Below are 27,925 nucleotides of genomic sequence, written 5' to 3'. Positions count from 1 at the left end.
ATTCATATAGCCTTTTTCTCTCCTGCATCCCCCACCCGCCAACCTGCATTTCTTCTTTGGTGTGTTTACATAACTTATCTTCTTGGGGTATATACCAACCTCATTCACAAAAGTAAATGTTCAGCTCAGAAAAAATAATGTGATATGAAAAAAGGGCAGGGTGGGCAAAGATTAGTGACTATTAACTGTTGCATGTTGTGATTCTGGGGGGAAGACCCTGTGATGGGATTTGGCATGCAAAAGGTTTATTAAGGAGTATCCTTGAGATCAACATTTGTGAATAGGGTGGGAAGGAACGGCGAGAAGGCGAAGACAAGCTGTGATGCAGAACCAACCACAGCCTCAGCCAACCTCCCCAGGAGCTCTGGATCTAGACTGGCCCTTCAGTGCTGTCCCGTATTAGGCTCAGAGAGCCTGACCTTATCCTCCCTCACTGATTGTATGTAGGCTGTTTCTGGAAGGCAAAGTGTCTCTTTGCCACAGAGACAATCCCTGAAGGGGTCACTAATTGAAAGCTCTGTGCCGCCAACACTCCAAGCAGCGAGGGCAAGCCCTTTACTGCAGGGTCATCAGGGTGGTGCCTTGCAGTGTCTGCCATTGAGAGCAGGACAGGGCATTGGTGACTGTAGCCCAACCCTTTCTTATAAGTGCAGGGAGAAAAAGATTCTTCCATTTGCTCCAGGGTTCTATTTTCTCCCTGCCATTCTACCTGTGTTGGTAACTGTGGTTTTGAATGTCTTGATGTGTTTTCTTCCCTTTCATCATCCTTAGGATTTTAATATAGACTTTGTTTGCTTCTGCTTTTGCTGTCCTTGGCATAATCTTTTAAGGAGATGTCCTCTTTATTTAAAATGTTTGCTGCTATGACAATCAGTGTATCCTCTGCATTATAATTGCTCTAAATATGTTCTCAGCATTCCTTTCCCTCTAGTTCTGAAAGGATAGTATGCTTCCAAACATGAGTTTGTTTAATAAAATGTGGGCTTCTCTGTGTGGCATGCTGCCGCTGAGCATATAATTCCTTTTTCTTTTCTTTGAAGAAGCTACTGTTCAAGGGAGCTACCCCCACTTCTTTTTTCATCCCAGAGATCGTTTCCATACAGCCCACTCGATATTGCCTGGCAGCACGGGGAACAAGAATAGCAAGGAGAATTGAAACCCACAGAGGAGCCACAGCCTCCTCCCTTCATGTGCTTGTGAGCTGAGCTGCTAACAAGTGGTAGAATCAATTCATTTGAATTTCATCTTCCTTCATTTCCTCTGCCTTCCCTCTTGTGCTAGAATGAACAATGAAAATGACCCAGGGCTGAGGAGACAGATGGAATGGGAAGAGAATCAAGGATCGAGATAATCCATAGTTTGAATAAGGAAGAATTAGCCTTGGCTCCTCCACTTCCCACAGCTTTATCTCATCCCACAGCAACCACTGGACAGAACAACCAAACAAGGAGATGCTTCACAAATAGTCTCTGGGAAGACTTTTGTCAGATTCCTCCTTGCTTTGGTGCTATAAAGACACCTCATTGAAGCTTCCATCTTGGTTATCTCACAAGGAGGTTCAGGTATCCCTGGTGCACCTGGGAGGACATAAAATGGAAGTTTAATGATAACAGAGTAATAGAAAAGGGATGAACCTATAAAGATATATCCAGATGTAAAACCATGAATTATGTTGAGTAAAAAACGAAACATATCCACAGGTCTTTCTAGACATCTGGGCATCTATACTTTTCTGGTCAGCAGAAAAGAATGCTCCCTTACAGAGAGGAGCAGGCACACATTTTAAATAAAGAACCACAGAAAGAATAATATTTGCTGCTGCTTTGTGCCAAGGATCAAAGTTCCACTTGGTCAGGGAATATTTGTCAACACCAATAAGAAAATAATGACTATTATAAGTCCATTCTGAATTGCTATAAAATATACCTGAGACTGGGTAATTTATAATGAAAAGAAGTTTAATTTGCTCATGGTTCTTCAGGCTGTACAGGAAGCACGATGCTGGTGTCTGCTCAGCTTCTGAGGAAGCCTTGGGAAGCTTTGAATCATGGCAGAAAGCAAAGGGGAATCAGGTACATCTTACATGGCCAGAGCAGGAAGAAGAGGGAGGTGCACATACTTTTAAACAACCAGATCTCCTGAGAACTCATCATCATGAGAACAGCATCAAAAGGATGGTGCTAAACCATTCATGAAAGATCCACCCCGTGTTCCAATCACCTCCCACCAGGCCCCACCAGCAACATTGAGGATTACAGTTGACCATGAAATCTGAGTGAGGACACAGATAGAAACCATATCACCATCCCACCCCCATAATCACTGCCTAGAGTAACATTTTCAGCCACTTTCAGTTGTGGCTGTAGAATGCCAAGCATTGCATTTCCACAAATAATTGTTGGTCAGCTGTCAACAGATGTGCCTGGACCTCCAAACAGATAAGAATCTACTACCTGCAAAGTAGAAGAATCAGCTTTTAACGTCACCAAGGCCTCAGTTATCCCCCATGATGGGATGAGAGCCACTTTCCGCAGGTGGAGAGAGCTCAGTGTCCGCAGACCAGCGATGTTTCCTGGACTCCAGGGAGTTCTAGAAGCGGAGCACGAGGAGCCTTTATAGATTCCTAGACGCTCCGTCTCCCTAAGGGTTGATAATGATGTCCTTCCTTCTAAGGCAGAGACAAAGTAGAGGAAAAGAGAGAAATGCTGGTACATTTAAAGTCAAAAATTTGCTTTGTTCAGTTTCAGTCTCTCCCTGACTCTCACTTTTTGTAAATATTTTACCTTCATGTTTTCACTAGGTGTTTCTCAAGCTTGTAGGCCAGGCTAGCATCACAGGCTCAATGACAGTGCCTCTGGAACACAAGGACCAATCCCGACGTGTTAAACAATGGTGACCTTCTCACAGAATCTGACCTCCCTCTGACAGTGAACATCCCTGGGTAGCTTTCCAGGAGAGTAGAGGTGTCATCCTCTTGATCTTTCCAGATTTTAGTTTTCATGAATTAGATACTGTTGTTTCCATTTCATCAATGTGAGAGGCTCTCTCCTTTTGTTTTGAACCTGCTTGTGCAAGGAGCGGGTGGTATTAGTGGCTCACTCTCTCTCCTGTTCTTTCTCCATTTCCATATGGATTTCCATAATGAGGTGGCCAAATCAGCATTGTCAGGAATAGTGTGGCCCACCCCCAGGACTTTTAGGTTCTTGAGAACCATCTTTTCAGCCATCTAGACCTTCGTTGAGCAAACATGTTCTGGGAACAGACTGTATCATTTGCTCTAAGGCAACTCTGGGGATGCCACAGCTGTTAATAGTCAGATGGTCCACAGGCCCCCTCACACATGGGTGTCTTGCTCTGCTCTGTCCAGTCCTCCCATCTGTGACTTTAGGTGTTGCTGAATTGGAAAGACAAAGAGGAGAAAGTGCTTGGGGTGGATTGTGTCTCTGCTTAGACTGAATGTTACTAAATCAGGGAATTGAGGAGACCCCACCTGGCTCTTCACCACCTTCCTCTTCTTACATGCTGTGACTCTGCACACAGCAAAAGCCACAGGCATGGCAAAAATGTAAAACATGGGCATACCTGACCAAACACAGGTTTGTTGAGCTGAATATGGATAAAAATTGGTTGGATGTGGTAGTGATTTGGTCACAGTTCCTGCAACTATGCCAGAGACAGTAAAATTTGTGACTTCATATTAATATGATGATGGTCTATTTTTAAAAGATTGTGCAAGTATCTAAAGAAGGCTAGATGAAGATTGACATTATCATGTTCTGGAAATGGCTGTCCCTCCTCTGCTTGATTTTCTTAGTTTTGCCTGCACTGATTTCTACTATCTTTACTTATCGTATCTGCCAGTTGGTTCACCAAGATAGAATAAATGCTAGGTTGGAGAATGCCAGTCTGATTTTATTTAAATTGGTGTGTTATGTCTGAGCAAGGAGATAGGGGAAGCCTTACTGCATCATGCAGACAATTAAATGGGTTTGGAAAGTTTTATTTGGTTCATTGTTGACAAAAGCTAAGTCCCTCGGTAGCTGTTAATTTTTTCCGGGTGGTTCCCAGAGGAAAGTCAACTCAGAGCAACATTATTTCTCTGGGGAACTTCAACTAATGGTACTGTATTAAAAAGATGGGTGGTAATCTCAGTTCTGATTTTCTTTTTTGTTTTGGAGGGTTTCCTTACTATGAAAGGAAGATTTCTCTTGGTTGGAAAAAAACTCCATGTTTAACTGAGAAGATAAAGTGTTCATATGATAACAGAGGGAAGAATATTTCTAGACTATATCCAAGCCATTGGTTTAAAAGGGTTGCCTAGTTATGTATTGGCATAATTAGATAAACAGAAGGCAGCCTATCTGATTAGAATTGCATTGCCATTGATAGTATTTAGGCAACTTTTTGTATGACTTCCTTGTTCTACAAATATTAATTGATTGGTTTTTCCATTCTGTTATTTTTTTAAGGAAGGAGGACTTAAGCCTACACACACACATATGCATGTACATGAATGTATATGTGTGTGTGTGTGTGTGTGTGTGAGAGAGAGAGAGAGGATAAATTAAATGAGGAAAACTTTGACCTTACATGAATCCCCCATGTGATCATTGAAAAGATGAAATTTGAAAATTTACATTAGGATGCCTAAGAGAATGAAGAATCTGTATCTGAAATCAAGGAAAAATTATATGAAGGTTAGGGATGATTTATATACCACTTGACTTCTACCAATAGATTGGAGGGGCAATTATTTATTTGATTTGATGGACAGTGGTTCTGGAAAAGAAAAATGATGAGATTAAAAAGAGCAACTTTGGTTTGAGATGATTTGTGACAATTTGGCTTTCCATTTCATGCTTCATCTGTGTAATCTGTCTCAACTCCTAGCTGCTTACCCACCTCACTGACTCTGTAACCAGATTTTTGACTTCTTGATTAGGAAAAAAAGACTGGAAGGAAGGCTAAGTTGTATGAAAATAACTTCTCTATCCATCTCTAGTTGAAATCAGCATTCAGGTGTCAGTTTTAGGTCATTGGTCTGGATAATTCAGTGAGAATGTGCATGATGCCACAGTTCTGAACAAGGCTTGTTAGGGGATAAATGGCCAAAATGAAATGGGGGAGAGCACTCTCTTGATATCCTACTCTTCAGGTGTGGATAACGGAGAGTGGAGTCCATTTGATGGAAGCCTTTTGCAGACCTTACATGATCCCCCATATTGGGAGAGAACCTTATACTATCCACATGCTGGCAATACTCCTGAATTAACAGAAAGTCCTTTATTTCAGTTCTGTTTCATCAGAATTACCAAGACATGTCATTTAAATTCTTCACTGAATCTCTAGAAGCTTTGCTTCCTTTGTAGTTGTCTCTTTGATGTTTGTCTTTGTGTTTGCAAGAGAGCTTCTGGGAGCTGCAGAGAATCAACAAGCACTGGGATGGCTATCCACACATGTCCACTAAGATGCCTATATGCCACATAGGCTGTATTCCAAGAGTACATTTAAACCAAAATCACTCAACAAAGAGAAATAGCTAATATTTATTTTGCACTTACTGTGCCAGGTCTTGTTCTACATATTTTGCCTAAACAGTATCACTTAGTCCTTTCTACAACTAGAAGAAGTACTGCTGGTATACTCGTTTTACAGGTGGGGAAACTGAGGTAAGGTAAGGTTATTATGGAAACTGCAGTTTAGACTCAGTCTGACTTTTGAGTTCCTGGTCTTAACCCCTGGGCTATACTAATAAAGCACTAATTCCACACCAGGAACTGTGCTAGACACCAAGGATATGTGAGCAAACAATATTTAAATGTTTTATTCAGATTACACCTTAGAAGTGCATGGATATGTTTCATCTGTCTATCAGTTGTTCTCAGCTGCTTGAACGTTACCATAACAACTTAGAACATTATTGACTGTTAGGATTAAATAATTTGGTTTCTAATGACAAAAACTGCTGTGTCCTTTAGCATTGAGCAATTACAGTATTTTAAAATGAGGTTTCTATTATACTTTTATTAAAAAGCATACTCTTCTATTAGTTGCTAGTATATATGTGTAAAACAAATATTAAATCAGGGCTTGTGATAAAAACATAAATATATTAACTTATTTAATTGGTAAAATAGCCATGTGTGTCAGTTAGCTTTTGCTATATAACAAGTATTTACAAATTCAGTGGCATTTACTATTGCTCACAAATCCATAAGTAGCTTGGTGGTTCTTCTAGTCTTGGCTGGGCTTACTCATTAGTCTATGGTCAGCTGCAGATCAGGTAGTTGGCTCTAATGATCAGGCTGGTTTCCCCATATGTTTAGAGTGTGGTTGGCACTAGGCTGGGATACCTCAGCTAGAACAACTAGCTTCTCCTTTACATTGTTTCTTATCATCCAGCAGGCCAGCCAGGGCTTGTTCATATGATGGCTGGGCAGGGTTCTAAGAGCAAGAGCAGGAACATGCAAGGCCTTTTGGAGAAGCCCAGGATCAGAGCTGGCATAGTGTCACATCTGCCTCACCAAGCTCACATCTGTCTCAATAATTCCAATCTAGACTAGATTTTTAAAAATGGGAAGATAGACTCCACCTATTGATTTAAGGAGCTTTAAGATTGCATTGCAAAAGACCATTGATAATACAAGATAGGGAATCATGGAAGTCAGTTTTGGAAGCAATCTGTCAAACCATGTGAAATAGGTATTATCATGCCCATCCTACAGATGAAAACATTGAGGTCCAGTGTTAAGTAACATGCCCTAAAAATAACAAAACTAATAAGTTCAAGTTGCTAGTAGTAACTACTAAGAGGCTGAATGACAAGTTAGACAAACTTAGATATGCCTAATTCCAAAGCCCTTTAAAAAAAATACTGCTTTATAAGGTTTTTAAGGCCTTTAAGAGTAATCGTATTAAATAATCTTTTCAAAAAGAAAAGTGGTATCTAAAGATGAGGAAATAGCAGAGTATAAAATTGAAACACAATAGTCCATTCATCTTCATTTACTTATAAGCATGTCTAGTTTTAAGTCTAGGGACATTAATAAAACAAAAAACCCTTAGTGATAACTATTGATTATTAATTTTTTCTTCTCCGCCTGCAACGGACATTAGTTGGTGTTAGGTGTTTCTCTATGGTAATATTATGCAGCCTGACAGTAATCAAGTACAACTAGAATCCTCATTTGCAAAACTTGTCACCTCATACTCCTCTAGAATATTTAGGCAAAGTGGGAGTATATTAGTAGTAGTGGTTGTAGTAGTAGAGGTAATATTAAATGTTGTCCAATTAAATCAGAATCAATTTATTAATAGCAATGTTTTATTCTATGAGTGATTTCACTATAAAAATAAGAAGACCTGGGGAGGCCTTCAGCAGGGAGCCAAGTATATTTTGGGAAAATCTGGGTTAATAAACACTTTACAGCAACTATCAGAACCTTTAGCTGATATCCATTGTGAGTCTGAGAGAGAGTGTTATGACTTCATTTGTAGAACTCTTAGACACCTAACTTTCCATAGAACCCCTGGAAAATGTGAATGTGATTCTGATCCCTTTGAAGGTAAATTCAGAGCTAATAATACTTGCCAAGCATCTACTATGAGACAGTCATCATTAGAACCACATCAGAAATCCATCAAAATAAGCATTGTTCTTAGTTGTAGTTGAGGAAACCGACTCTCAGAACAGTTAGTTGGTTTGTCCAAGACCTCCTAGCTGGTATCAGAAGTGAAAGCTGAACTTGATTTTATCTAACTTCAAGTTCCAGATGATTTCCGTACATTTTGGTGAGACAAAGTTTAAACAGTACAGGATGGCTCCACTGGTAAGAAAGGCACTATATCTCATATACTTTCATATCTTCCATGGCACTTAACAGGGAATAGGTTGTCAATGCCTCCTGGCCAGTCTCTTTGCTTGTTGCTTAGTTATTATTATGATTATGGTCATGGTGAAAAATTATGACTATAGAAAGTGGCATAAGATAAAAAGTAAAAATTCTCCTTAATATCATCAACCTCTAGAGCTGTCCCTTAAAGGTAAAACTATTATCAATTTGTCCTTGTTTTTCCATAACTTTAAAAGCCTGTGTGTGCAGATGCTTCTGTTCTGCCTTATTCAGATGAGGTTTCACATGCAAAATTTTTCTTCACTTATATATTTTTAACATCTTTTATATCAGGATTTGCAGATTGCTTCATTCTTATTTAATCAATCTCTTTATGATGAGTATTTAGATTAATTCTATTTTTAAAAAAATACTTCTTTATTTTTCTTTTTGCCGTAACAGACAGTTTGAAAGAAACATTTTTATATACGTGTCTTTGCACAGTTATATTTTCAGTTGAAAACACATAAGGGGCATTATTTTCCCTTGTTGTCTCTTCTTAGAAACACAGTGGACTTACAAACAGGATTCTTAAGAGTTAGGGGAGAGTCTGATCAAATTTACAGGATGCCATTTTGAAAGAATATGTCAATCCCTGAGACTAAACAAACCTCTGTTTAGAGCTCATAGTGGATGTCTAAGAAGACTATGAGCTTTACACAGAGGTTTGTAAGTGAGGTGACTACATGCTCCATTTTGCCTGGGACTGTTCCTTCTTGAACCTGTCATACCAGCACAATTGTCACTAGCACTGCTTTTCACTGTTAGACGTGTCTTTGTTTGTACAACAAATTCTGTGGGTCCCTCACTGTAAGTGACATACTAACTATCCTGTTTCACCACATTTTTCTTTCATCCTGACCTCTAGTAAGCATCATCCCTAGATCATAATTTAACTTTCTATGGCTTAGAAAGTCTTGTACACATCAAGGATCTCATCGCATGCTTAAGGCCAAAGAGGAAAGTATCTACATCATCAGTGAAATGTTTTCTTCTTTTCCTCTTCTTGTTGAGATGGAGTCTCGCTTTGTTGCCCAGGCTGGAGTGCAGGGGCATGATCTCAGCTCACTGCAACCTCCACCTCCCTGGTTTAAGCGATTCTCCTGCCTCAGCCCCCTGAGTAGCTGGGACTACAGGTGCATGCTACCATGCCTGGCTAATTTTTGTATTTTTAGCAGAGACGGGGTTTCACCATGTTAGCCAGTATGGTCTCAATCTCTTGACCTCTGATCCACCTGCCTCAACCTCCCAAAGTGCTGGGATTACAGGTGTGAGCCACTGCGCCCGGCCATCAGTGAAATCTTAAAGACAAACCTGCATATTCTGCACATGTACCCCAGAACTTAAGTGTAATAATAATAATAAAGACATTGTCCATTATGTTGTTTAGCAGCTCATTCCCAGGAGTTTTTGGAAACGATAAAATTTGAAAAAATTTCATCTCTTATAATAACTAATTTGTTTTGACTGTTTTAGATAATAGCCATTTTGTAATTTGACATTTTTGTTTTCTTGCTTTGGCTTCCAGAAAACTCAGAGTTAAGCCAGGTACTTAGTTGCAGCAAAAACTCTTAACTCATATAACGGGGAGTCAGATAGGGTTGACCTCAAGTTCTATTCTTCATTGACTACTGTATTAGTTTCCTATAGCTTCTGTAGCAAATTGCCAAAATCTTGGTGGCTAAAAATAACACATCTATTTTCTTATAGTTCTGGAGGTAGAAGTCTGAAATCAATTTCAATGGACAAAAAAATCAATTTTTGGTGGTAGGGCCACACTAACTCCAAAGATTATAAAGGACAATTCATTGCTTGCAACTTTTAGTTTCTGGCGGCTTGTCAGCATTTCTTGACTTGTGGCTATATCGCTTCAATCCCTACCTTAGTTGTTACATTGCTTTTTCTTCTGTGTTAAATTTCCCTCTGTATCTTCTTATCAGAAAACTCAAAATTACATTTAGGGCTCAGCCAGATAATCTAGGATAATCTCTCCATCTCGAGATCATTAATTTAATCACATCTGCAAAGTTTCTTTTTCCATAAAAGGTAACATTCACAGGTTCCAGAGATCAGGACCTAGATAGTTTTAGACCATTTTTTGGCTTATCACAATCTGTCCTCTGATCCCCAAAGATTCACATCCATTTTCCACAACAAATATATTAATCGTATTCAAATATCCCTAAAAAGTATCAACTCATTACAGTATCAACTCAAAGTAGAAAATCTCATCTAAATCCTCACATTTTAGCATTTAAATCAGATATGCAGAGACTAGGTCTAAGCATCTTGGGAGCAAAATGTTTTTCTATTTTTAAAGTAAAGCATTTGGCCCAGTGCCTTGCACATAGTAGGTGCCCACAAAATGTTAGCCACCATCAGAATTATGCTCTTCATCCTCTTCTTTTTCATTATATGGTTTATTTTCTTTACCATTCTATGATTCCAACTTAGCTATGTCTCTGAATATGGATCCTTCTTGGAATCACATGAAAAAGTTGATTCAATGAAATTATGGACTCTTTAGAAACATGTGGAGTCTGTGGAGTGCTGTGCCCCACTTATTACTCCCATTCAGAATGACTTCAAGTTTTATTCTTTCAGAGTGGGGGTAATAAGTGGGGAATAGCACTCCACATGCTCCACATTGTTATAGCAGAGAGAAGACAAGGTATAAGATGGTGAAGCCTCTACATTTTCATAGCAGACGTCAACGTAAGGTGGTTGTGGTGGTGGTGGTAGTAGTAGTAACTCTGAGAGTTTATCTTGTAACAGCAGATCTTCTAAATGTTTAACATGTGCTAGGTCATTTAATCCCCACCTCACCCTTGTGAGGTAGAACTTCTATTACTCTCATGTTCAGATGAGAAAACTAGGATAGAGAAATTACACAACGAGTTAGTGGCCAAGCCATGATTTCCATATTGGCCAATTAAAACCAAGTGTCTCATATGGCAGTGAAATGGAGTCCTGGAGTTCATGACATGCAATTGCAGAGAACTGCTGCTCATTTCACTTTGGGTTTCCATTTTGTGTCACTCTAAGGGGATAAGCCTTACTCTATCTAAGAGTCCTAAGACTTTCTTGCATCACCAAAAAAGGATTTATTTTCCCCTTGAGGATTTTTTTAAGACATAGAATCTCCCCTGCCCCCAATTTTTATTTAAAAAATTTGAAATTTTCAGACAAGTTGAAACATTGGTACAATGAACACTTGTATATCCATCACTATCCCTTTAAAAACTGTTAATATTTTCCACCTCTGTTTCTCACTCTATGTAGACAGACATAGTTCATTTTTGCTGAATAATTTGACAGTTGCAGTTGTCAAGACAATTTACCCCAAAATACTTTAGTACGTGCCTCCTAAGAGCAAGAACTGCCTCCGTTCTACTCATATCAGGATAAATGTGAAGAAATGAAAATTTGATGCAATAATACCTTACATACAGTCTACATTCCAAGTTCCCCCAGTTGTTCCAATAAAGTCCCTTTCTAACATTTTCTTTAAATCCAGAAGTTGGTCTCTTGCATTGTTTTTAGTTGTGACATCTCTTTTTCTTTAATCGGGAATGGTTCTAAAGCCTGTGTTGTATTGTTGTTTTGGGTTTTTTGTTGTTGTTGTTTTTCATTTTTGTTTTTTGGTTTTCTTGTTTTTCTTCAGTGAAATTTCAGAAAGTCCAGATCAGTAAAATACCTCAAGTTGTGAATTGACCTGATGGCTTTCCTCTTGATTAGATTCATAGGAAATGATTCTCCCATCACATATACAGTATTCATGCTGATATATATTTAACTTAAGAGAAAGAAATGTGAAACTCTCAAAACAGAATGCTCTGCTATTTTTGGAAAATAATGTTTTTTTAAATTGTACTTTAGGTTCTGGGGTACCTGAGCAGATCATGCAGGATTGTTGCCTAGGTACACACACAGCAATGTGGTTTGTTGCCTCCATTCCCCCATCACTTAGATCTGGCATTTCTCCCCAAGTTATCCCTCCCCTACCTCCCCACCCACCCCCTGTGCCTCCCTTGGCCCCTGCCAACAGATCCCTGTGTGTGATGCTCCTCTCCCTGTGTCCATGTGTTCTCATTGTTCATCACCTGCTTATGAGTGAGAGGATGTGGTGTTTGATTTTCTGTTCTTGTGTCAGTTTGCTGAGAATGATGGTTTCTAGATTCATCCATGTCTCTACAAAGGACACAAACTCATTTTTTTATGGCTGCATAGTATTCCATGGTGTATATGTGCCACATTTTCCTTGTCCAGTCTATTGTCAATGGGTATTTGGGCTGGTTCCAGGTCTTTGCTATTGTAAACAGTGCCACTATGAACATACATGTACATGTGTCTTTATAATAGAATGATTTTTATTCCTTTGGGTGTATACCCAGTAATGGGATTGCTGGGTCAAATGGAATTTCTATTTCTAGGTCCTTGAGGAAGCGCCACACTGTCTTCCACAAAGGTTGAACTAGTTTACACTCCCACCAACAGTGTAAAAGTGTTCCTATTTCTCCACATCCTCTTGAGGATCTGTTGTCTCCAGATTTTTTAATGATCGCCATTCTAACTGGCATGAGGTGGTATCTTAATGTGGTTTTGATTTGCATTTCTCTAATAATCAGTGATGATGAGCATTTTTTTATATGATTATTGGCCTCATCTATGTCCTCTTTTGAAAAGTGTCTGTTCATATCCTCCACCCACTTTTGGATGGGCTTTTTGTTGCTGTTGTTGTAAATCTGTTTTAGTTCTTTGTAGATTCTGGATATTAGCCCTTTGTCGAGTAGATTACAAAATTTTTTTCCTATTCTGTTGGTTGCCAGTTCACTCTAATGATTGTTTCTTTTGCTATACAGAAGCTCTGGGGTTTAATTAAGTCCCATTTGTCTATTTTGGCTTTTATTGCCAATGCTTTTTGTGTTTTAGTCATAAACTCCTTGCCTATGCCTATGTCCTGAATGGTTTTGCCTAGGGTTTTTATGGTGTTGGGTCTTATGTTTAAGTCTTTAATCCATCTAGAGTTAATTTTAGTGTAGGGTGTCAGGAAGGGGTCCAGTTTCTGCTTTCTGCACACTGCTTGCTAGTTTTCTCAACACCATTTATTAAACAGGGAATCCTTTCCCCATTGCTTGTTTTTGTCAGGTTTGTCAAAGATCAGATGGTTGTAGATGTGTGGCATTGCCTCTCGGGCCTCTGTTCTGTTCCATTGGTCTATATCATTGTTTTGGTACCAGTACCATGCTGTTTTGATTACTGTAGCCTTGTAAAATAGTTTCAAATCAGGTAGTGTGATGTCTCTGGCTTTGCTCTTTTTGCTTAGTATTGTCTTGGCTATGCGGGCTCTCTTTTGGTTCCATATGAAGTTTTTGGTGTTTTTTTTTTTTTTTTTTCCAGTTCTGTGAAGGTCATTGGTAGCTTGATGTGGATAGCATTGAATCTATAAATTACTTTGAGCAGTATGGCCATTTTCACGATATTGATTCTTCCTAACTATGAGCATGGACTATTTCTCCATCTGTTTGTGTCCTCTCTTATTTCCTTGAGCAGTGGTTTGTAGTACTCCTTGAAGAGGTCCTTTACGTCCTTTGTTAGCTATATTCCTAGGTATTTTATTCTCTTTGTAGCAATTGTGAATGGGAGTTTGCTCATGATTTGGCTCTCTGTTATTGGTGTATAGAAATGCTTGTGATTTCTGCACACTGATTTTTTTATCCTGAAACTTGGCTGAAGTTGCTGATAAGTTTAGATTTTGGGGTGAGATGATAGGGTCTTCTAAAATACAATCATGTCATCTGCAAATAGAGACAATTTTACTTCCTCTTCTCCTAACTGACTACCCTTATTATTTTTTCATGCCTAATTGCTCTGGTTAGAACTTCCAATTTTATATTGAATAGGAGTGGTGAGAAAGGGCATCCTTGTCTATTGCCAGATTTCAAAGGGAATGCTTCCAGTTTTTGCCCATTCAGTATGATATTGGCTGTAGGTTTGTCCTAACATTATTTTAAGAAAGTAAATAGCTTTATTGTTTTGAGATATGTTCTTTCGATACCTAGTTTATTGAGAGTTTTTAGCATAAAGGGCTGTTGAATTTTGTCAAAGGCCTTCTCTGCATCTATTGAGATAATCATGTGGTTTTTGTCTTTGGTTCTGTTTATGTGGTAGATTACATTTACAGACTTGTGTATATTGAACCAGCCTTGCATCCCTAGAATGAAGCCTACTTAATCATGATGGATAAGCTTTTTGATGTGCTGTTGCAATCGGTTTGCCAGTATTTTATTGAAGATTTTTGCGTCTACATTCATCATGGATATTGGCCTGAAGTTTTCTTTTTTTGTTGGGTCTCTGCCTAGTTTTGGTATCAGGATGATGTTGGTTGCTTAAAATGATTTGGGAAGGATTCCCCCTTTTTGTATTGTTTGGAATAGTTTCAGAAGGAATGGTACTAGCTCCTCTTTGTACATCGGTAGAATTCAGCTGTGAACCCATCTGGACCTGGACTTTTTTTGGTTGGTAGCCTATTAATTGCTGCCTCAACCTCAGCCCTCGTTATTGGTATATTCAAGGTTTCAACTTCTTCCTGGTTTAGGCTTGGGAAGGTGCAAGTGTCCAGGAATTTATCCATTTCTTCCAGATTTACTGGTTTATGTGCATAGAGTTGTTTGTAATAATCTGTGATTGTATTTCTGTGGAGTCAGTGGTGATATCCCATTTATCATTTTTTATTGCATCTATTTGATTCTTCTCCCTTTTTTATTAATCTGGCTAGTGGTTTATTTTGTTGACCTATTCCAAAAAAACAACTGGATTTATTGATTTTTTGAAGGGTTTTTTGTGTCTCTATCTCCTTCAGTTCTGCTCTGATCTTAGTTATTTCTTGTCTTTGGCTAGCTTTGAGTTTTTTTGATCTTGCTCCTCTAGCTCTTTCAATGTTGATGATAGGATGTCAATTTTGGATCTTTCCTCACTTCTCTGGTGGGCATTTATTGCTATAAATTTCCCTCTAGACACTGCTTCATATGTTTCCCAGACATTCTGGTACATTGTGTCTTCATTCTTGTTGGTTTTGAAGAACATCTTTATTCCTGCCTTCATTTCATTATGTATTCATTCGATATTCAGGAGCCAGTTGTTCAGTTTCCATGAAGTTGTGCAGTTCTGAGTTAGTTTCTTAATTCTGAGTTCTAATTTGATTGCACTGTGGTCTGAGAGACTGTTTGTTATGATTTCCATTCTTTTGCATTTGCTGAGGGGTGATTTACTCCAATTATGTGGTCAATTTTAGATTAGATGGCATGCAGTGCTGAGAAGAATGTATATTCTGTGGATTTGGGGTGGAGAATTCTGTAGATGTCTATTAGGTCCGCTTGGTCCAGATCTGAGTTCAACTCCTGGATAGCCTTGTTAATTTTCTGTCTCATTGATCTGTCTAATATTTATGGTGGAGTGTTAAAGTCTCCCAGTGTTATTGTGTGGAAGTCTAAGTCTCTTTGTAGGTCACTAAGAACTTGCTTTATGTACCTGGGTGCTCCTGTATTGGGTGTGTATATATTTAGGATTGTTAGCTCTTCTTGATGCGTTGATCCTTTAACCATTATGTAATGCTCTGCTTTGTCTCTTTTGATCTTTGTTGGTTTACAGTCCATTTTATCAGAGCCTAGGATTGCAACTCCTGCTTTTTTATTGCTCTCCATTTCCTTGATAAATTTTCCTCCATCCCTTTATTTTGAGCATATGTGTGTCCTTGCATGTGAGATGGGTTTCCTGAATACAGCACACTGATGGGTCTTGACTTTTTATCCAAGGCAAATAATTAATTTTTAAACCTAATCATCTTTGAGTGGTCATTGACAGTTTCTGAAGCACCTTTCACATATATTTTGTCTCCTTATAACTGTGAGATCAGTGTGGTGGATATTACTGATGACAGTCCTAGGGCAACTAAGGGGTGAAAGTAGTGTTTTTCTACATTCCTGAAATTCATTCCTTGGGAAGCTGAGGTTTAAATCCAGTTTGAGTCTTCATTTTGGATCTCAATCCTGTGGTTTTCCCACCAACTCAGTGAATATTATCACAGCATCTTGTGTAAGAAGGATAATGCAGGGTTAAGCAGGATATATTTTTTTTAAAAAAAATCGTGACACTCATCCTACTCAGAAGTACAACTGAATTCAGCCTAAGTAAGGGCTTTCTAAAGGCAGCTTTCAAGATTTCCTGGACTCTGGTGAATCTTGGAGAGCCTACATTTATGTAGATTAGATGTTAAACGTTTGCAAAGCTCTCACGTTGTAAATGTCATAAGCACTTGCTGTGAAATAATAGTAGAGAAACAGAAAGAAACCAAGATGGATAGATTCCCACTCAGTCTCCCTATAAACTTGCAGCATGTTGCATAATAAATATGGATGTTAGCAGAGATACGGTAGTATCCTTATGCTGTGCTCAGTGCCCACAGAGGAATAAATGCCGGGTTCATAAAAAATGTGTTTTAAAAATGTATTTGTTTGTTTTTCCAGTGGATGAATTGGTAGGAAGAACTTTTAAATCCACTCTGAAGATCTATAAGCATTAGATCTTGTAGGAAGGAGTTAATATATTCAGAAGAGTCAATTCTTTTCCAATACATTGAGGGTTTGTTTGAAGATTTATCTTGTAAAATAGGTTTCAAAAGAGGAAAAGCAGTGCCTCAAGGATTTAATGTAATTTCGATAAAAGTTTTCTATCAGAGTAGCCTTAAGAAATTCTAACAGGAGACGGGATTGTCTCCCTCTTTGATTTTCCCAAATTTGGCAGGAAGAGGTCAACAGAGGGCTGGTTAGGCATTTGAAACTCAACATTTGTGTTTACAGACATGCATATCAAAAAGAGATAGAAACCAACACATGTTAAATGAGACCTGTTCTGGGGAGTATCTGAAATGTAGGTTCTTTCCTTCTGCTAACCAGCTGTGTGGCTTTGAGCAGTCTCCATTTTATGAGTTCCTCTACTGCATTAATATAGAGATTAATAATGTCCACTATGTGTATTTGATAGAGCTGTTGAGAAATAATCAGATGAGAGCATGCCTGTGAACTTCCCACAAGTATCTAAAGGAGTTCACAAATGTAAGGTAGATGTACAATTTTAGAGTTTTTGACTTGGAAGTATACTTCCCTCAATTCAAAAATAACCTTGGTCCTTGTTTCCTATCTTAGTGGAATCAGTTTGGAAAGAAAAAATTATAGTTTAGCTGTAACATGGTGTATGGTGCCATGTTTGATCACACATACTCTGGAAGCCAAAGGACTTCAGTTAACTTCTTGCCTCTGTCATTTAGCACTTGGTACCATAAATGGTTTATGTAACCTCATTAAGTCTCAATTTGTTCATCTGCACAAGGGTTGCAATTACTACCTTTTAGGAGTTTTGTGAGGATTGTGTGAGGTGATCCATGTATAACCAGCATAAAATGAAACTTTACATCTTGCCTCTACTGTTCCTTTAATTTCTATCCTCTTGATCATTCTCTTCTATTCCCTGAATGCAAACATTAGTCAGCCCCATAATTTTGTGCTTACTCCTAGATAATAGATTGTTCTAACATTATTTTAAGTCATAAACTCAGTTAATTTAAACCAAAATAAAAATTAAACATGATCATTTAAATGTCTGGTTTAAGAGATTAACCAAAACCCTGAATTTCATTTAGTATTTAACTATTCTCCCTTTCCCTTTGTTTCAGGTTCAAAGGGAAAGAGGGTTTAGTGGGTGGCTTGATTTCCCTTCTCTGCCTTCCATTCCACCCCACCCCCAGGTCAGCATAACTGGGTGGCAGCTGCTCAGGAGGTAGAATGAGTAGCATGAGAGGATTCAGGCCTCTCTCCTGAGGCTTTCATGCCCTCCCCCCTTGTGGCTCCCCTGAGTTTGATAGTGGATTCATTTTAGATGGCTACTTACTCAAAATCTAAGCATCTTCCCTACAGTTTTGTGTTGCTGGAGTCCCTCTGCCCTATGAAGGAATCCTATGGTACAGTGAAATAAGATTCCAGATGCTCTCTCCTTGGGAATCTCTTTCCCCCTAGTGATTATATCTGATCTATAGGAAATAGTTTCCCATCCCTTATTGACAAACTCAGTATGTAGGCTCATCCCAACATCGAAATATCACCCAACTGCATCTCCAAACAACAGGTTAGCCTGTTGTTGTTGTTTTTTAACAAGACACTCTGCCTCCTAACTCCAGGGGTCATATAATCAACTTTCTCCTCTCTTTGGAGTGACATGATAGGTGCCTCTTGATCTTTTTACCCTCAAAGTGGTCAAGGATATGTTGACTTACAGAGTATGTGTCAGCCAAGCTTTATATGGTGTCTTAACCCCTTAATTCCAAAAAAGTTTATATGGTAACTTTTTAATTATACATTCATTTAACCAGGAACCTTGTCAGAATTTCAATTTTGCTATCCTGCTAGATGAGTTTATCACTTAACATATACCTGATACATAATAAATGCCAAGCAAATGATAACTATGTGTAATGAAATGAGAATGGGTTATAATCCATTTCAATAAATATCAAATTCTTACCATGGGCAATGTGAGAATATGAAACGGTTAAGACATTGACCCTATCTGTTGGAACCTCATGGTCTAGCAGTAGATAATGTAAAGTGATGTCTTTAATTTAAAGTAAAAATAGTAAATAATATAATAGAGGCTAGGATATTAGAGACGGGAGAGTTTGGAGATGGCAAGAGTTCCTTGCCTTAAACAGTTCTGGATCTACTACAAGATTATTCTCCTTTTAAATGAAAAGATTCTCTGTTCCTCATGCATCTGTCTGCCTTGTTGGTTCATATCCTTGACTAAATTATCACAGCTGTTGTTATTAATGGGCCACCTAAATGACTCATGGGCCAGATCTTTATAATTGGATTTTAAATCAGGAAAGCTATTCTACAATTGTAGAGATCTTTAGTTGGATTGGTTTGTGATAAATCTTGTATTTGTGGAATGAAGTGTCATTCATCATCCGTTTTCTCCTCATTGAGCTTTTTGTTGAGTTCATGTTTCTGTGTCTGTGTAAGAAAACTTGGTGGGAGATATAACCGTAAAAGGAGATCGTTATGAACCACTGGGGGTCATTAGGGCTTTTTAGACCTGCAGGGTGACATGGTTAAGAATGTTACTTTAACCTGACATTAGAAGAATGGAAGCAGAGAGAGACTGGACACCAGCAATTCAGGAAGGAGGCCTTTGCTTTTTCAGAACAGGATATTGGAGATTTGAATTAGGAAAGAGGCCATGGGAATGCAAAGCAAGGGACTGGTAGAATTGAGAATGAAAACAAAAACTTTTCAAGAAATCAGGAGGGAAGAAAGAGTGGTCTACAGTGGAGGCGGGAGTCATTGGGTAAAGCTGAGGATAAAATTATGATTTTACCTTGAGGTATGCAAAGTTTGAGGCCCTGATGAACTCCTTCTATAGCAGACAGTTGAGGATGGGAAGGTAGAACTAAAATCCATGGTGGAACTCAGTGCTAAAGAGGTGAATGAAAAAGATGTTATCTCCAAGCACAAGCCCAAAGAGCAGCAGTGGAAAAATTACCTACGCAATTTATTCACTTGAATTAGCCAGGTCCCCGCTCTCTTTCCCTAGTTATTCTGGTAACAAATACATAGGAATTACATGTATTGATGGCTTATGCAACCCATAGTTGTTATACAGATAACCTGATTATATAAATAAATCACATCTAAGCTCTATGATAGACAATAAGACTAATTTTTGAAATATTGCATTAAAGATATCTAGTACTAACACTTTAGGTTTTGTGGAAATGAGAATAAGCAAATGCTATTTCTTCAAAGCTTTCTGTAGCAAAGGAGGCAACCACCATCCCTTGCATTTGGCAGAGAGACTCAAAGGCTGGCAGAGGAGTGTAAAAGCTAGTGAGGAAAAAGGAGGCTTCAGGTATGTTCTAATTGAAGGATGTTGACATGGGGAAGCTAGCGATGGGCTAACTAGAAGCAGGGCAGCCTATGTGATTGGTTAAGGGTGCATATTTAATGCTCTCTGGTTGGTCCTAAGTTGGAAGCAGGGTCAAAAATTAGGAAAATTATCAGTTAATAATCAGCTCGTGGCTGATTTGAGCTGTCTGCTACAAGACTGTGGTTTGGTTTTCCTAGTCTGGTTACTGCAGATTATGGGTCAGAGATCTATTTTTGTATATGGTGTGGCCACTGTCCGTTTGTATATTCATTCTCTCATCATGTAACATGTACTGCTTTTAATAATTCATTGTTCTTTCATTTGCCTTTGCCATCTTGGTCACCATTGTTCGACTCTTTCATGCACTGAATAGTTGCTTTCTGAGGCATTAAATTTGAGTTAATTCTCTGGCTAATCCCTAGTCCCTTCGTATTACCTTTTAAATATTTATTATAAAATAAAATATACTTTTATACCGTAAGAAATTAAAACTATACAAAAGGATATAAAATGAAAAGGCAATTCCTCTTCTTTCCCTGGTGGCCCCTCAGTTCCACTGTGCACTTGGAGTTAACCATTACTAATAGTTTCGATATACCCTTTTGGAAGTGATCGATGCATATGTAAACACATTAATTACATATTTATATTTGTGTATTTATCTTCTTTAAAAAAGTCTACACAAATGTGATTACAAGTATTCAGGTTTTTTTTTTTTAACTACTTTTTAGTGTAATCTTTGGACGGACATCTTTGTATCAGGCACAAGCTTATTCTTCCATTTTAAATCTGTGATAGATATTCCCAAATTGCCCATTTGACAAGACTGCACCAATTTATCTTCTTATCAATTGTTTTTGAGAATGCTTTGTTCTTAACATGTTTATTGACACAATACTATTCCTAATTTAATCTAGATAAGCAGTTTAACCTGATTTTACTGTCAGTGAGATCAAGAATCTTCTCTGCTTTTTCATTTTGTATTTTTTAGAGACAGGGCCTTGCTATGTTGCTCTGGCTGGACTCAATCCTTGCATCTCAACCTCCTAAGTAGCAGGGACTATAGGTGTGTATTGGTGCACCCAGCTTTCCATTTTTTTTATTGGATTAGTTTATTATTCTTTTGTAAGGATTCTTTTTTGTCATTTGCTTTTTGACTTTGTTTATGATCTTAACTTTTTGCCATAGAGAAGTTTTAAATTTTAAATAATTAAATGTGTGAGGGTTTGTTTTCCCTGTTGGTTTGAATTTTATGTTTTAAATTAAAAGCCCTTCCTGTTTTGCTATCTTTTTTCTTTTTAATCAAATTCTCCTGTTTGGTAATAGGGTTGCACAGAGTATAATTGGAAAAAACTGGTGTATCTGTTATTTCTTTGTGAATTGGTACCCTTAGTTCTCTCAGGAGGGTTAATAAAAGCTTTCTGGTTAGAATCTCTGAATGTTCCTATCATTTAATGATGAAAAGAAAGAAAGCAGCAGCAAGACAGTTGTTAATCAGCCACTGAATGGACTGTCCTCTCATTGAATTAATACCCTGTTAAATGTACTGTTTTGTTTTGTTTTTCTTCTTCGGGAAACAGTATTTGATGGTTGCCACCCAATCCCAGAATTAGCTGCTGATACTCAGAAATCTGGGTGGCAAGAAAATATGAGCAAATCTGAGTCTGGGGATAAAATAGTTCTCCTTTGGGGCACAGTGCATACTTAAACACCACATCCAGAAATAATATTACGGCTTTCTGCTTGACCCATACATCGTTGAAAGGAAGGAGTAGATGGGGACAAGGTAGTCCAGAGAGTCGAGATTTTCAGAAGAGGAGTTAGGAGGGAGGAAGGCTGTTGTTTAACTTCATCTATCCCTTTAATGGGTCTAATTCCTAATCAGAAAGACAGACAGTGACTGCTGTTGTTTTTGCCGTTACCTGTGTGACCCTAGGCCATTCTTTATGTTCTAACCACTCATTCTGCAGTTAGTAGGAAGGCACTCTTCTTGCCCAGTAGCATAGCTTGTTTGCCGCTTTGGGTTTGTGTGTAGATGTGATTCAAACAGAACAGGAAGGAGTTTAGGTTTCTAAGCTTTTTAGCACTGTATTCTGCTGGATAACCAATGTCTGAAGAATATCCACCTCTTTTTTTCCTGAGGCACGTATCCTCCTATCTTCCTTTTTCAATACCCACTGTTGACCTATCCAGTAACATAAAGCAATGTCAAACCGATACTGCCTTTGGAAACTACAGAACCAGTATTGTGGAGTGGAGAGCAGCTCTTGCATCCTCCCTGGTGAAGCTGACCTTGCCTTGGTACTTTTGGCTTTGTTGTCTGCATCCTGGACATCTGTCTCAGTCATTTGCACTGCTAAAGCAATAGAACTTTATTTCTTACAGTTCTGGAGTCTGGAAAGTTCAAGATCAAGGTGCCAGAAGATTTGGTTTCTGGTGAGGTACTGTTTTGTGGCTTATAGATGACTCTCTTCTCTGTTTCTACACATGGAGGGATGAGAGAATTCTCTGGGGCCTATTTTATAAGGACACTAACTCCATTCATGATGGCTCTCCTTTCATGACCTTATTAATTCTCAAAGGCCCCACCTCCAAATATCCTCACACTGGGGATTAGATTTAGGCATCAGAATATGTGAAGGACACACATATTCAAACCATAGCAACATCCCAGGGCTCAGCTGGCTACATCCTGCATCTTTTGTCACTTGATTCTGGCTGGGGGTGATGGCTCTAGAGGCTGAGTCACTGAGGCTCAGCAATATAGTTAGTCCCAGAAGATTTTATTCTTTTTATCAAATATAATAGATTAAAAAAAAGAAATACTTAGTTCAAGCTCAACTTCTTTGAAAGCAAGGGATGCTCTGTATTGGTAATCCCTAACAAGCATTACATCCAGTTCACGGGCAGACCATTTTGGATATGATGGATTTCATCTCAAGAAAGATTGCAATCTGATGTAGAGAACTCAACCTGTGTCCTAAACACTTCTTATATGTGGCCATGACCACTGGACCGGACTGATCATTCTGGAGAAGCCCTGATTAAGTGTAGAGTTAGAGTTGAGAAAGCTTTTTCCATTCTTCTTTCCAACTCCTAGGAGCCTGAACTTACTTACATGACTTTTCCAAAGTTCATTATGTTGCCTTATAATACCAGTAGACATTTGATGAATCAATGTTTATAATATTTATAAAAATAATCACCACAGAGAAGAAAAAGCATAGCTAGACTCTTCAATATTTTGTTGCCTTATTCATATAACAAATAGATGATATTTATTTAGTCCTCACTATATGCCAAGCACTATGCTGGGTGTTGGGAATGTATCTGAGAATAACAACAACTATGGCTAACAAGCATTGAACTTTTCTACAAATTTCTCACTGTGCTAAGTGCTTTACATGGATTACTTCATATAATCTTCAAATCAACCTTGTAATTAGGTGCTTTTATGATCTTTATACCAACATTTAAAAAAATGAGGTTTAGAGTGTTGCATAAGTTTCCCAAGAGCACCACTGCTGACAAGAATTAAAGCTGGGATACAGGCTGGGCACAGTGACTTACACCTGTAATCCTATCACTTTGGGAGGCAGGTGGATCACTTAACGTCAGGAGTTCAAGACAAGCCTGGCCGACATGATAAAACCCTGTCTCTACTAAAAATACAAAAATTTAGCTGGGCATGGTGGCATAAACCTGTAGTCCCAGCTACCCTGGAAGCTAAGCTGGGAAAATTGCTGGAACCTGGGAAGCAGAGATTTGCAGTGAGCCGAGATCACGCCACTACTCTCCAGCCTGGGCAACAGAGAAACACTCTAAACATAAATAAATAAAGCTGAGATACAAATTCTACTTTTTAATTACTTATTGTTGTCTCTGCAAGGGGCAGAAACAAGCTTCTGCTGAAAATTGTACTCTGAATAGAGAACACTCTGAAGAAAGAACACTTTTCTATGCTAAACTCCTTTAATGGATCCCAAGAGATATATGAAGTGTCCTCCAGAAAAGGCTTCTCATCTTTTAGCATGTTTTAAGCTGGCTGCACATACTCAGCCTATGGTTGATGTGGTCTCCCTTTATTTTCGTCAATTACATTAATTTCTTCTATCCTGTGTTTTTCTCATGCCCTTTTCCTAGAAATCTTTACCTTGTCCTTCTACTTCTCTGTACTCTCTCTTCCCTTTCACACCTGTTTATTTTCTTTCTCATTTAGGTAATTCCTAGAGTCCCCAAGTGTCATACAATACAGTTTTGAAGGGAAACATGAAAGGGAGGACACTTTAATTGCCAGTGAAATGATGTGTTGATGGAGGGCTTAGTAAGCCTAGGGGTCTCTCTTTAGCATTCTCTGGTATGTAAGGGACTCAGTATCCCAAAAGCACATCCACTCCATTCTGCTGTTGCTAATCTCATTTTTTCCGTGATTAACAACTCAGATCATTATGTTTCTAGCTCACATTAATCTTCTCTTCTGTGAGTTTGGTAACATTTGGAGTCATTTCCCTCTGTATTTATCCATCTGGGATCTTCATAAAAGACAAGTTTTCAGAAAGTCATTAGTTGCTCATGCAGAAAGTTGTTTGTTGCTCACTGCTGTAAGAGGAGTGAATGCTCTTCTTGTTTCTCAGATCCTGGGAGGGAATCTTCTCAGTCAGGCATGGGTTCCCTTCAAAATGCAGAGGGACCCCTCACTTGAGCTCCATGGAGTCCTCAACTTGGAATAGTATTCATAGCATAAAAGACTGGGTTGCCACATAACAGCATCAGAAATCTCAATAAGCAATGGTTGCTCTATGCTTACAGAGCAGATGGGATTGAAAGAGAGCTGTGTGGATAGTGGAAAGAGTTGTGATACTAACGAGTCAGAACAAAGACTTTGGCTTGAGTCCTGTCTCTACATCTCAATCTGTTTGACCTTGGGCAAGTAACCTCATCTCTCTGGGATCCACTGGTCGCCTCTATGAACTGGTCCCAAAGATGTGTGCTTTCCTCTCTATATTAAAGGGTAATTTTGAGAGTTAACTTATATTCTTAACTTTGCTCTCTGCTGTTAAGCTTCATAACCTTGTTCATATCACATAACTTTGCAATTTCTGTGGCCCCTGCCAACACTAACAGTATACATATGCAACATATAGAGAGTGAAGTCTATTGGGGAAGTCTTCAAAGCCATTATTTCTTAATTCTCTTGTTATATAACAAGTCTTATATGTGTGTATCATATTTAAGCATTTATTGGGGAGGGGATATGGTGCTTAGAAAAGAGAGGATCGTTTGAAAATTCAGTTGAAAGCAGCCTCCCAGGCATAATATAATTTTAAGAGGTCACAAGAAGGCAACTATCCTGGAGGTTCTTGGTTGTCAGCCTCTAGCAATATTTTGTTGTGAAGGTTGGAATGCATTTATTATTTTCTTAATTCAAGTAAGATGTTTCTTTAGAGATAATATTCCAAATTGGGCATCTATTCAAAAGCCATGACAGATATCCCTGTCTAGGTCATTAACCATGAAATATTGGTATTATTTCTCATTGCTGCCCAAGTACAGGACTAAATTGCATTAATGCATCTGTTATCTCAGAAAGGGTGAGAGACATAATTAAATTTTATTTCTGTAGAATTAGAAAGGGTCCAGGATGTGAAGAGCAGCAGAGAAATAGGGAGTGTTTGTTCTCATTCTATCCAACTGAAAACCAGGCAACAGAATTCAGAACTATTTTCATTTACTGACAGTTCTCTGCCCGAGCACCTGGGATTTGAACAGGAGACTCCTATTTCACAGATAACTCCCAGTGGCATTGATAGAAATTACCTGCATAACTAACGCCCCTGCCAACGTAGAATATCAGGCACCCGAGAGCACCTTTAATTACAATGTACCTCCCTTTGCAAAGGAGCTAATTGCATCTGTTTCCCTTTCCTTTAGGTGCCCAATCAAGGACAGAAATAATGAAGAGACACATGTGTTAGCTGCAGCCTTTTGAACCACGCAAGAAGGAAATCAATAGTGTGGACAAGGCTGGAACCATTACCACGCTTGTTGGAGTAAATGAGGAATGGGCTCGTGATTATGCTGACATTCCAGCATGAATCTGGTAGACCTGTGGTTAACCCGTTCCCTCTCCATGTGTCTCCTCCTACAAAGTTTTGTTCTTATGATACTGTGCTTTCATTCTGCCAGTATGTGTCCCAAAGGCTGTCTTTGTTCTTCCTCTGGGGGTTTAAATGTCACCTGTAGCAATGCAAATCTCAAGGAAATACCTAGAGATCTTCCTCCTGAAACAGTCTTACTGTATCTGGACTCCAATCAGATCACATCTATTCCCAATGAAATTTTTAAGGACCTCCATCAACTGAGAGTTCTCAACCTGTCCAAAAATGGCATTGAGTTTATCGATGAGCATGCCTTCAAAGGAGTAGCTGAAACCTTGCAGACTCTGGACTTGTCCGACAATCGGATTCAAAGTGTGCACAAAAATGCCTTCAATAACCTGAAGGCCAGGGCCAGAATTGCCAACAACCCCTGGCACTGCGACTGTACGCTACAGCAAGTTCTGAGGAGCATGGCATCCAATCATGAGACAGCCCACAACGTGATCTGTAAAACCTCCGTGTTGGACGAACATGCTGGCAGACCGTTCCTCAATGCTGCCAACGATGCTGACCTTTGTAACCTCCCTAAAAAAACGACCGATTATGCCATGCTGGTCACCATGTTTGGCTGGTTCACCATGGTGATCTCATATGTGGTATATTATGTGAGGCAAAATCAGGAGGATGCCCGGAGACACCTTGAATACTTGAAATCCCTGCCAAGCAGGCAAAAGAAAGCAGATGAACCTGATGACATTAGCACTGTGGTATAGTGTCCAAACTGACTGGCACTGAGAAAGAAAGTAGTTTGCGATTGCACTAGAAATAAGTGGTTTACTTCTCCCATCCGTTGTAAACATTTAAAACTTTGTATTTCAGTTTCTTTTGAATTATGCCACTGCTGAACTTTTAACAAGCACTACGACATAACAAATAATTTTAGTTTAGGTGATCCACCCCTTAATTGTACCCCCAGTGGTATATTTCTGAGTAAGCTACTATCTGAACATTAGTTAGATCCATCTCACTATTTAATAATGAAATTTATTTTTTTAATTTAAAACCAAATAAAAGCTTAACTTTGAACCATGGAAAACAGAGTGACTTATTGGTCAAGAAAACGGTATAGTCATTCTACTTGCTCTAAAGAAAAACAGACAACCTTTATGAACCCAAAGAACTATCACAATGAAAAAATGTGTTATTAAGCCCTACTGTACACTGGGGAGCCATAGCTGAATTATTGGCTGAGTTAAGTATCTGTCAGATTCTAAAATACTGAACGTTACTAGGTTATACACAAGTGTGGTATCCTTTAGAGGCTTCAGTCAGGATGCCTTTTGGCATTTAATCTTCAAAAATAGATATAATTAGCTATAGAATCCAAATATTTATTGTACCTTTGTACTATGCTGGACAAAATGGAAAAGAAAAAGCACATAGCCTATCCTCAAGATTACTTTCTCATGGACTGGGGTGTGTGACAAATATAGAAATAGGAAGGTCCTAATATATAGAGAGGAAGGTCCTCATAATCGTGTGGCATCAACTGGGTGCAAGCAATGTGAGAGGCGTTTTTATGCTATTATTATGTCTTTAAACTCTCACAACAAGAGAAGAGTGACAACCGCTCTATTTACATGGGGGAAAACTTCAAGTAAGAGAGGTTCATGATTTGCCAAGTAGAAAGTATTAGAACTTAAATTTGAATAAGATTTTCTATCTATCTCCAAAGACAAGTCTTCACATTACATTTCTACTGAGTTGGTTTGTAGTTATAATTTTCATGTTTTAAAAAATGTACCTAGGTTAAGTACGCAGTTCTATACGTTTGGAAAAATATATACGCCTGGGAATCTGTCTTACAATCAAGATATTGTGTCTTTGTCATTGGTCAGAGATAGGAGAAAGCACCTTTGGATCTTGGGAATAGGGAATTGTGTCGAAGTTATTGGT

The 27,925-nt window shown here is 38.6% G+C and overlaps 1 protein-coding gene across 5 annotated transcripts in view; it reads left to right on the top strand.

Annotated features, from left to right (window-relative positions):
• Positions 1-27,153, top strand: part of LRRC3B (leucine rich repeat containing 3B) — a 92,855-nt gene extending 65,702 nt beyond the window's left edge. For all 5 annotated transcript variants that reach the window (XM_012435574.2, XM_012435575.2, XM_012435577.2 and 2 more), the window contains one exon: positions 25,803-27,153. In XM_012435574.2, the coding sequence (XP_012290997.1) occupies positions 25,963-26,742 (780 nt within the window). In that variant the 5' untranslated portion in view covers positions 25,803-25,962 and the 3' untranslated portion in view covers positions 26,743-27,153. The remainder of the gene's footprint in view (positions 1-25,802) is intronic.
• The last annotated feature ends 772 nt before the right edge of the window (positions 27,154-27,925 follow it).

Source organism: Aotus nancymaae, unplaced genomic scaffold (assembly GCF_030222135.1).
Source record: "Aotus nancymaae isolate 86718 unplaced genomic scaffold, 86718_ANA_hifiasm-v0.15.2.pri h1tg000019l, whole genome shotgun sequence".
NCBI lineage: Eukaryota > Metazoa > Chordata > Mammalia > Primates > Aotidae > Aotus > Aotus nancymaae.
This window is presented reverse-complemented; position numbering and strand designations above follow the sequence as displayed.